Raw genomic sequence first — 11520 nt, forward strand, 5'->3', positions numbered from 1 at the left:
GTTAGGGATAATCAATGACTGAATTTTTGTCAATGGCATGCAAGCAAAACATTTGTGACCCATCCCTTGGCATTCCCCAGTTAAAAAAACATCTCCCACAGGACTCTCCAGGATATTTCCACTTTGGTTTTCTTGATGTAAGAATAATGGAAGCTCGTAAGCCACATGTCAAAGATAGCAGAGCCATAAAGGACGGAAGGAGTCTGAATCCCAGAATCACTGTTCAGGAGAGATTCACCCTCCAGCCAGGAATACCAATATTGGAATTTTAATAAGTGAGAAATAAACCTCTATTGAGTTAAGTTCTTTTCCCCGTTTCATCAATCAGTGTTAGCTTAAATCATATAAATTTCCCCAAGTTTTTGTTGTTACAGAAGGAGACTAAATCTTATCATTATCATAAGCAGGATGATGGCAGTGTGTTTTTCTTCAACCTTCTTTAACCATAAAAATGACTTGACCAGATTTATGGTGTGAGTGACATACAGGGAAGAATTAGAGAGATGAGGAGGCGCACATGGTGAAACTTGTCACTTAGGTGGAGAAGTAGATCGGGGAATGGGAGGCACCATGAGCCTATTTCTCTTGGATAAGAGGGTGTCCATCCAGTAATGGGGATCTGGGGACAGGGAGGCAGCTTGGCCCTGAAAGCTATCAGAAGAGTGATTTAAGTGAAATAATGTCATGATTTCTGAAGTAGAATTCTAAGGTCCAGTTCTACTGTGACCAAACCTACCAGTTCTCTCATATGAACAGAGAATCTATTCACCAAAATTCCAAAATGCTAAGGAAAGGAAAGCACAAGAGGCCAAGATATAGTACATATTTATTTGTTTGCTTTTGACAGCAGAATCATAAGGGATTTGCTTTTGCTACAGAAAGAGGCCAGAACTATGTCAGGAAACCAGAGAAATAAATTGTAACTCGGGCTTGGTCCGGCTTCTCAGTTTCCACTTTTGCTTCCAGCCACACCTTCTCGCCTACGTGCAGCGGCAGGGTCAACATGCCAGAGAGACTCCTGGGCTCTTTGGTGGAGACCTGATGCTTTTCTAAGACAGAACTTTTGTCCCTCATCAGCTGAACAGTCACCTTGCAGTGATGGAGATCCACATCGAAGAGGAAATGGTAATTTCCTGGCACCCTGCATGTGAAGACCCCAGTGTCCTCCTGTAAGTCTCTCTGGGCATTGTACAGGACCTCTGTGAAGGGCACAGGCTTTGAAGGGGAAGGCAACTGGCCACTGAGCTTCACAGTGAAGGCGGACTGTCTGTGGCATGGGCATTTTACACTTGGTCCTGGAGTTCCCGGCGGACCTGGCAAACCTGGTATTCCTTGGAGAAATGGATAAGACACAGTAAGAAGGTCATAGAATCCAATAAAAAGATGATATCCAGTCAATGTGTGAAACCACCACTTTTTTTTTTAAAATAATATCATGGTTAAGAGATTGATCTTTGCTGTATGATTAAATGGTTTCAAGTCACATCTCTGAAACTGACCAGCTGTGTAATCTTACTAAAGTTAATCATTCTTTCTGGGCTGTATTTCCTCATCTGAAAATATTATTATTGACGTCTCATGTGATTATTGTGAAGCTGTAAAGAGACAATGCGCGTAAGGTACTTATAGTACCTATGCGTGGTGCATACGTATTATTTCCTATATATTATTTCATCCCAATTTGGGTGGGACTAATTCTTGCTACAGCTTCCCTGGTGGCTCAGTCAGTAAAGAACCTTTTCCTGTATATTATTTCATCCTGATTTGGGTGGGACTAATTCTTGCTAAGAGCTTCACTGGTGGCTCAGTCAGTAAAGAATCTACCTGCAACGCAGGAGACCCGGGTTTGATCATTAGCAAGAATTTTCCTTCTCCAGAGGATCTTCCCAGCAGAAATTTTCCGTCTCCAGGAGGTCGTCCCAACCTTGGGAAGGAAAATTCTTGCTAATAATTCTAATCTTACTGAAGATGATAAAAAGGCCTGGGTGTCTAAGTCTGGGGACCAGACAGCCTTTTGATTACCAAATCTAACCCTTAAGGCCCATGATAATGGCCCCATAAGAGATGACACAAAACTGTGATCTTTCCTGAGAGCCCCTCTTGGTCTGGTCTCATTGGCTACAAAGAAGTCCTGGTAATCAGGACAGAATCTGGGAAGAATCTTGCTTTGTACTCAGGTGCTCCCTGGGCATCATCCTATTCATAAGAACTAGGTTTGGGGCTCTTGGAGAAGGCAATGGCACCCCACTCCAGTACTCTTGCCTGGAAAATCCCATGGATGGAGGAGCCTGGTGGGCTGCAGTCCATGGGGTCTCTAAGAGTCAGACACGACTGAGCGACTTCACTTTCACTTTTCACTTTCATGCATTGGAGAAGGAAATGGCAACCCACTCCAGTGTTCTTGCCTGGAGAATCCCAGGGACGGTGGAGCCTGTTGGGCTGCCGTCTATGGGGTCGCACAGAGTTGGACACGACTGAAGCGACTTAGCAGCAGGTTTGGGGCTCTAAGTGCTCAATGAAACACAATGTTCTGACGATACATGATGCCCTGCTACACTTATTAAACCCTTTTTTTTGCTGCTTATCAGACAGTCTGATTCATGATACTGACTCTACTTAGCACATGTTCCCACCATGACTAACCCGCATGGATCCCAGTTCCCTGGTTCTAGAACTAGGCCAGTCTCTCTTGTTGCCTGTGATTTGAGCTCTGGTTCCCCTGCCCTGGGACCCAGCCCTACAGCTGACCATTTCCTCCACATTCTTTTAATCCTCAATGCCTTGTGCTCCTGAGTTTATGAGGATTATGACATTCCTACCAAAAACATGAAACAGGAGGTGCAAATAAAAAGCAGAAGAATGTATTTCTCACCTCTTATACCTGGAGGCCCTCTTATACCTGGAGGCCCTGGGTGTCCTGGTGGCCCCGGAGGTCCGGTACACCCTCCTTTCTCCAGGACAGCATTTGTCATTAGGATGATGCTGACCAATATCCGGAGATCTTGATTAAAGAAACAAAGAGAAGGGGTTTTTTTTCTGCTTTTTATTTTGTTTTATTTATATATGAAGGGTGGATAGTTAGAGTTGCAACCTGGCCCAGGAAAGATATCATGTCTAGAACTAAACACACGGACTCAAATAACAACTTTGCCCTTACTAGTAAACCGAGCAAGTTACTCCCTGAAACTTCCTTATCATTCATATACAGCAATAATTACTCAGTTAAAACTGTTTCTGAATCCTGAAAGGTCAACATTTTTTCTTCATCTGTCTTTGAACTGATAGAACACAGAAAGCACTCAAACACAATTCTTAAATACAAAATCCTTTATTCTTATGAGAACCTAACACATCTCTCTCTCTCCCTCTCTTCTCTCTCTCTTTCTTTAGCCGCTAAGTTATTTCTGACTCTTACGACCCCATGGATTGTAGCCCGCCAGGCTCCTCTGTCCATGGGATTCTCCAGGCAAGAATACTGGAGGGGGTTGCCATTTCCTTCTCCAGGGGATCTTTCTGACCCAGGAATTGAACCCAGGTTTCCTCCATTGCAGGCAGATTCTTTACCAACTAAGAGAGAAGCCCCAACCTACTACATATTGAATGCTTATTATGGAAAAGACATTGGGCTAGAAACATCATATCAGTAAGAAGTCATCACATGCCTGCTATTTTTGCCATAAGCATCTTTGCCCCAAGCATTTTCACCACAATCATTTTTGCTACATAATTAATTTGACATAAGGCAATTTTGCCATAAAAGAAAAAATAACTGGCTGAGAGTTCAGTTTCAACTGGCTGACCGTTGTTTGGTTTTATTTCTCCATGGATGCAGTACTCCCATTTTTATGTTACATAAATCTTAGTCCTCATAATGGTCCTAATAGTGATGAGTAGGCGTGGTGATCTTAAAACAGTGAATGATAACAGCTACATATAAAGACATGATAGAAAATAAGTGGATAAAACTTACTACAAGTGTGAAATAAGATAGTACAAAGTCAGACTGCATATCATCCTAGAAAATAACAACATATCAGTTTGCAAATCCTTGGGTGATTTGAAGGCAAAAAGTTGAACCAGTATTTCCCATGGAACTTTGGAACATCTGTCACTGGACATGTGACACAATGGTAAGAGAGCAACAGTCCTGTAGAGGATTTCACAATGCAATACAGAGCTCAGTTACAAATATGCATCCTCGTATTTGAAAACTGAAGGAGGAAGTTTTAGCAAAAAAGTGCAATGCTGAATGAAGAGAGAACTCCACAAGCAAAAGAAAAAAAAAAAAAGATAAGTGCTTAAGTACAATCTACAAAGTAAAATCAGTTATTTGCATGATATTGTCATGAATCTGCACATTTTTAATGTATTCAAATAATTGTATTTCACAATTAAGTTTTTAAAATTTAATTATTCATTTCTTAAATGTTTTGTTATATCCTTCTAAGGGACCCTCTTTTATCTTTCATTATTTTTATCTTTTAGAGCAAAATTGCCTTATGGCCAGTTAGTTACGAGGCGACAATATCTGTAGTGAAAATGCGTGCGACCACGATGTCTGTGGCAAAGAAGCTGGTGGTCTAGAACTGTACCTAACTGTTCATTACACCCCTACAAGGGAAAGTTTATATTTCATTTTACAGATTAGTGGTTTGAGATTCAAAGAGGTGATTCTACTTATTTCCCACCAGATTGCTAGTCAGTTACAACCTGAGGGTGCGTGCTCATGCGCCCAGTGGAATCCGACTGTTTGCAACCCCATGAACTGTAGCTCGCCAGGCTCCTCTGTCCATGGCGTTTTCCAGGCAAGAATACTGAAGCCAGTTGCCATTTCCTCCTCCAGGGGATCTTCCTGATCTAGGGTTCGAACCCACATCTCCTGCATTAGCAGGTGGATTCTTTACCACTGAGCCACCTGGGAAACCCCAGTTACAGTCTGAGGCAAGATTCTTATTCAAAGCATTCTGAATTAAGAATCAGCGTTCTCAGCTATGTACTTTTAATTAGTTAATTGTTAGCTGACGGCCCTGCCCTCTCGTTTCTCCAAACCCTCTGCTCCTGGCTGTCACCTTTCTCGTCCAGCTAAGTCTTATAGCACAGCAACCCCCAAGAAGCACCTTGATTTGGATATATTCACTCTATGTTTATGTCATGTTTCTGTCTTCCAGAGAAATAATTTCAGAAAACCCATTTTTGGCACTTAGAATATTCACCTCTATTAAAAAAATGATACACTAGATCCATCCGCTTACAAATACTTGACCCCCCTCCCACAACCTCCGTCTGTCTCCTACCAGCCATTCTCAGGACAGAGCCTTTCCTCTGTGGGATGGGCGTCTCTCAGATTTCTTTCTGAAATGCCTAGCTGTGTGTCTGAGGCTTGGGCTCTGGTCACGGCTCACTCCGTCAAGGCCTTAGCTAAATGATATGAAGCTGCCTGTTCAAATATTTATTCCTGGTCCAAACTGAGACAACAAAATTAATATTTAATCACACAGTGGACTTAGGTCACCCACTCTTTCTGAATTTGGATCTTGGGCCCAGTAGGATTGTCAACTAGAAGTCCTAAATCATTTTCAGATTTCCCTTCCAGCAGGTCTATTATGGAAGCAGCTGTCAATACATATAAGACCAGGATAAGGAGGCCATTTCTCCTATTCTGACTTCTTTCTGAAGACTTATTCCTTATGTTTAACCACAGATCTGGAGTCATCACAGACCATTTTCTGAACAGAAGGCCAAATGTAGAGCAGGGAGTCTAGAATTGAGGGTAATTCCCAGTAAGAATAATGTACTAGGGGAACCAACATTGTGATACATAATTAAGTGGTCAAACAAATGTAAAGTATGCAGAGCTAATTAATATTAGATACTATTTTAACATGGGCTTCCCAGGCGATGCTAGTGGTAAATAACTCACCTGCCAATGCAGGAGATGTAAGACTCAGGTTTGATCCCTGGGTTGGGAAGATCCCCTGGAGAAGGGCATGGCAACCCACTTCAGTATTCTTGCCTGGAGAATCCCATGGACAGAGGAGCCTGGAGGGCTACAGTCCATAGGAGTGAAAAGAGCTGGACCCGACTGAAGTGACTTAGCATGCATGAGTTATTTTAACATGCATGGCACTTGCCTCTTTTGATCCCAATGACAATCTTATAATGAAAATATCTGTAATTTATTATATTTTACACAAATCAAACTATTTATAGAACACTTCATATTCTTATTACCCTTTTTTAATTCTTTCTCCCTGGAATTCTTATGGCCCTGAACTTTGATGAACTCTAAAATTTGGGTCAAATGTCTCCTTTCGTATCTATATCAAATATATAAATGTATGGGAAGAAGACTCTTTTTTTTTTTTAGAAGACATTTTTATAAAGAGAATAAATTAGAAGTTAGTTCTGAGTTAGGGTAGGGGACAGCTCAGCACTGAACACAATTAAGTGGGTGAACTATAACTCAAAAGTGAATAACTGCTTGTTATTTTCCTGTAAATCACTACTTGCCTAAAATGCAAGGCCAACTGGCATATCAATGGTTGTCAAAGGGAATAAACTCTGACCTAGCTGCTGCTGCTAAGTCGCTTCAGTCATGTCTGACTCTGTGCGACCCCACAGATGGCAGCCCATCAAGCTCCGCCGTCCCTGGGATTCTCCAGGCAAGAACACTGGAGTGGGTTGCCATTTCCTTCTCCAATGCATGAAAGTGAAAAGTGAAAGTGAGGTCGCTCAGTGGTATCCGACCCTCAGCGACCCCATGGACTGCAGCCTTCCAGGCTCCTCCGTCCATGGGATTTTCCAGGCAAGAGTACTGGAGTGGGTTGCCATTGCCTTCTCCATTTGACCTAGCAGGGGACTGTAAATACCCAGTAAGCAACCTAGAACATGTAGGTGAGTGAATCCTTTGACTTCGCTTCTAGAATATTTTTTGCAAGCAAAGGGTTGAACCATTGTCATTACTTTGCTTTTGTGTAATAAAATATTGATCCTTTTTTTTTAGTCAATGTTGTACTGAGGATATATCTAATTGATGATAATAGAGATTTCCTTCATCAAGGAAAGGTTAGAACTTGACCGTACATAGAATAAGATGGGGAAACATTTTATCTTCTCATGTGTGCCCTAAATTCTGTTTGGAGAAAGTACTTCTTGTTGGGGAGAGTCCTTGCTAAGAATATGTGTTTTGATGTGGCTGCAGCTGGAGCCAAAACCACAGGGAAGAGAATTAAATGATCATGCATGTACCAGACATAATTTTCAGACCATAAATATGATGTCAACAGTAGCTGTTTTGGAAGATGTTCTTTATCAAGTTGAGGAAGTTCCCCTTTATTCCGAGTTTGCTGAGAGTTTTTATTATGAATATGTATTGAATTTTGTCAAATTATTTTTCTGCATCAATTGATATAGTCATATGATTTATGATCTGCTCAATTTTAAGATTTAGTATATAATGTCAGTGATCAAGACACTGTGGTATTGGCAGAGGGATATAAACACACATCAGTGGAACATAAAAGAAAGTCTGCATAAATTACACACAATCAGCCTAGTTTTTACAAAGATGCAAAGCCAACTCAGCAGAGAAAAGATAGTTTTCAACAAGAGGGGATATATGTATACGTGTAGCTGATGCACTTTGCTGTGTACTAAAAACTAACACAACATTATAAAGCAATAGTACTCCAAAAAAAATTTTAAAATGATGTTGAAACAATTGGTGGTTGAAAAAATTAATATTAACCTAAACCTCACTTGTTGTTTGTTTGTTCAGTCACTAAACAGTCTGACAGTTGAGTCTGACGCTTTGCGACCCCATGGACCGCATGCAGCACCCCAGGCTTCCCTGTTCTTTACCATCTCTTGGAGTTTGCTCAAACTCATGTCCATTGAGTCAGTGATGCCATCCAACCATCTCATCCTCTGTCGCCCTCTTCTCCTCATGCCCTCAATCTTTCCCAGCATCAGTGTCATTTTCGATGAGTAGGCCCTTCACATCAGGTGGTCAAAGTATTGGAGCTTCAGCTTCAGCATCAGTCCTTCCAATGAAAACCTCATGCCTCATACAAATATTGACTCTAAATATTTAGGACAGATCTCAATATAAAATGCAAAACTGTAGTACTTTTAGAAGAAAACATTGGAGAAAAATATTCCTAATCTTGGGCTAGGTAGAATTCTTGAAAATGACATCAAAAACTTACATCACGAAAGACAAAATCTGATAAAGGGACTTTCTGGAAAATAAAAATTTTTCTCTTAAACACTCCTCAGAGATGGAAAAGACAAGCCACAAACTGGAGAAAGTATTTGCAGTGTCTGACAAAGAACTTGTAAAGGGAGTACACAACAAATTCTCTAAACCTAAGCGTAAGAAAACAAACAATTCTTTTAGAAAATGGAAGGCTTGAACAGACATTTCACCAAAGAGGATATACAGATGGAAAATTTAAAAACATATATTGAAGTATGTTCCAAAACCATTAGTCATTAGGGAAACCCAAATTAAAGTCAACATGGGACATGACTACATACTTACTAGGAAAATTAAAATTTTAAAAATACTAATAATACAAAGATATAGAGCAGAAATTATCCTCCAATTAAAGTAAATTAATTAATTTTAAAGAAAGATACAGAGCAACTGAAGCTCCCCCACAGTGTTAGAAGGAATGTAAAATGGTACAGCTGCTGTGGAAAACAGTTTGGGAGTTTTATTAAACATACCAACTGTATGATTCAGCAACTCCAATCTTGGGTGTCCATCCTGAGAGAAATTAAAACATATAGTGGCTGAGAGAGTCACTCCCCCAGGATTTTATGCCCAGCCTCCTGTGGATGTGATTTCACTTCTGTGATTGTGTTTTGTCGTACGTGCAACTTGTCACCTGAAAACTAGGCTTGCCTTTTGTTGGATGTGGAGCCAATAGACACAACCAAGCCAAAGACTGAGAGAAGAAAGGGTTTATTATTACTTGCAGCAAATAAGTAGGACACCAGGGATATTTCCCAAATCAGTGTCTCTCCAGCAGCAAAACTGAGTAAGTTTTAAGCTAAGGTACATGCATATTCATGAAGGCGCTCGAGCAGAGGAGAATTCAGTGTACGATTGGGGCATAGTTGACAGAGTTCCAGCTTTAGTTGATTGAAGTCAGGAGGGTCAGCATCATCATTCCATCCCGCATGCTCTGCCTTAGTTCCTGCAGAACTCAGATATATTCTTATGTATAATCCTTGAGGAGGAATTATCAATGCAATGCGTGTGTGCTTGCTAAGTCACTTCAGTCTTCTCCGACTCTTTGTGACCCCATGGACTGTAGCCTACCAGGGTCCTCTGTCTACGGGATCCTCCAGGCAAGAATACTGGAGTGGGTTGTCATGCCCTCCTCCAGGGAATCTTCCCAATCGGGGATGGTCTGCACTCTTACGTCTCCTGCAGCAGGTTCTTTACCACTAGCACTACCTGGGAAGCCCCATCAGTGCAATAGGGTTGTTCATTTGCCTTTTCTCTGTCCCTGAATTCCTTTGTTCCCTTAAGATCATTGATGACTGAGACCTGTTCAAAGGCAAGCACTGCAGCAAGGCTTAGATCACAAAATGGCTTCTCTTAAGTCAAGAAAGCCTGCCTGGTTCTCTTTCTCCAGAGACCCCTTACCTATCAGCTTACAGACTGATCTTAAAATAAGGAGATAATCCTCGATTGTCTGGGGCAGCCCTAATGTAATCACCTGAGCCCTCATAAGCAGAAAAGGAAGGCAAAAGAGAAAGGCAGACAAATGAACAGCTGAGGGCGAAGGGCAGCCTTCAGGAGCTAAGAATGGTCCTGAACTTGAAGCCAGAAGGGAAACAGGGACCTCAGACCTACATTCTCATGGAACAGATTCTCCCAACAGCCTGAATAAGCTTGGAAGCAGAGTTTTCCTTCTGATGCCTTCAGAAAGGAAGGCATCCCTATGGGCACATTGATCTTGGCCTCCTGGGACTCTCAGCAGAGAAGTCCTCTTATCTATATTATGCCCATGATACCAAAAGCTTGGTCTCTGTGCTCCTGTGCTGAATTGAATCTCAAAGACAGAGTTTAACATGGTCCGGTGGCTATGACTCTGCACTCCCAATGCTTGGGGCCCGAGTTCTATCCCTGGTCAGCGGACTAGACCCTACATACTGCAATGAAGGTGGAAGATAACCACGTGCTGCAACTGAAACTGTGTGTGTGCTTAGTCACTCAGCCGTGTCCGACTCTTTGTGACCTCACGGACTGTAGCCCGCCAGACTCCTCTGTCCATGGGGATTCTCCAGGCAAGGATACTAGAGTTGCCATGCCCTCCTCCTGGGGATCTTCCCAACCCAGGAATCGAGCCCAGGTCTCCCGCATTGCAGGCAGATTCTTTACCATCTGAGCCACCAGGGAAGCCCAAGTATGCTAGAGTGGATAGCCCATTCCTTCTCCAGGGGATCCTCCCGACCCAAGAATTCAATACTTCAGTGCGCCGTTGCTGACAAGGTTCAGGTGTGCATGGTCTGAGGCGGTGGTTTTCCTAATCTTGATTAGTTTCTCTGGTCCCTTCAATCTTGCCTTGGGTGATTTCTTGGCTGTTCCTCCCTTGACTAGTAACAGTTGGAATCCACCCTTTGGAATTCAGGGAAGGTCTTGGAGGCTGGAATCTTGCCTACAAGAAACAGGGGACAAAAAAAGGCTTCTATGCCCAGGAACCCACATGGTGCTCCCCCACTCCCACAGTTTCACCCAGACTTCTGACTCATGGAAACTATGAGATAATAAATGGATGCTGTTTTAGCTCCTAAATCTGTGGCAATTTCATGTCAGCCATCAAGACGCACATAGGACATGTAGCTTTCATGCCTTTCCCGCTGGCATCCTTTAATTCCTTAGCTTCTGCCCTTGTGAATGCCAAGGACAAAATCCAAGCTCATAAACCCAGTCCTATTCTGTAGGTAGAAGGAAAAATAAGGCAGCAGCTGGGGTCATATTCTGGGGCTCTCATGTGGCTCAAAGAGGAATAGATCAAGGGTGGAGTCCACTTACTTCAATAATTAGATTCTGGTCTCCAGCAACTCACTGCCAGAGGGGTGTAGAGGGAAGGACTCCAGTGTGAATGTCAATCGCCCTAAATTTTCTCTGGTTAAAAATTAACCAGCCTATTAGCCTTAAGAGAGATAAGAAATCAAACATTTATTGAGATCAGTTCATTTAATCAGCCTACTTAAATCTATCTAAATGAAGCTCAGGAGATAAGAACAGAAAAACCAAGAGGCTCTATAGTTGTTTACATTTCTTTCCACAAGTCAGGATGCCTGGGGAAGGAGGAGGAATTTTCTTCATGGGAATTACAGATAAAGAGTTCCTTATAATCTTGTAGCCTTGTGTTCTGGGAAACAAACTCGCTCAGAAGGACAATGTAGATAGTGGATTGCAGGTTATTACATTGGTGGGCCCAAGGCAGAGTCTCCTCTTAGTCAAGGACCCCGACCAGATTTTGTGAAAACCTTATACAC

At 42.1% G+C, this 11520-nt stretch overlaps 1 protein-coding gene and 1 long non-coding RNA gene across 2 annotated transcripts; both read right to left on the minus strand.

Annotated features, from left to right (window-relative positions):
• Positions 1–809: 809 nt before the first annotated feature.
• On the minus strand, positions 810–5434 carry LOC133247876 (protein HP-20 homolog). The gene is made up of 3 exons (XM_061417243.1): positions 5295–5434; positions 2873–3001; positions 810–1331 (listed from the first exon to the last, which is right to left on the minus strand). Exons 1-3 carry the CDS (start codon positions 5299–5301, stop codon positions 892–894), a joined length of 576 nt encoding a protein of 191 aa, XP_061273227.1. The 5' UTR covers positions 5302–5434; the 3' UTR covers positions 810–891.
• A 3518-nt stretch (positions 5435–8952) lies between these two features.
• Positions 8953–11110, minus strand: LOC133247877 (uncharacterized). The gene is made up of 2 exons (XR_009736544.1): positions 11051–11110; positions 8953–10673 (listed from the first exon to the last, which is right to left on the minus strand). It is a non-coding gene; the product is annotated as an uncharacterized LOC133247877 (long non-coding RNA).
• Between the last annotated feature and the right edge of the window lie 410 nt (positions 11111–11520).

This window comes from Bos javanicus, chromosome 5 (genome assembly GCF_032452875.1).
Source record: "Bos javanicus breed banteng chromosome 5, ARS-OSU_banteng_1.0, whole genome shotgun sequence".
Lineage (NCBI taxonomy): Eukaryota > Metazoa > Chordata > Mammalia > Artiodactyla > Bovidae > Bos > Bos javanicus.

Coding starts and splice junctions, on each gene's coding strand:
- LOC133247876 (XM_061417243.1), bottom strand. Junction 1,332..2,872: donor AGGGCCTCCAGGTATAAGAG/GTGAGAAATACA, acceptor CATTTCTCCAAG/GAATACCAGGTTTGCCAGGT.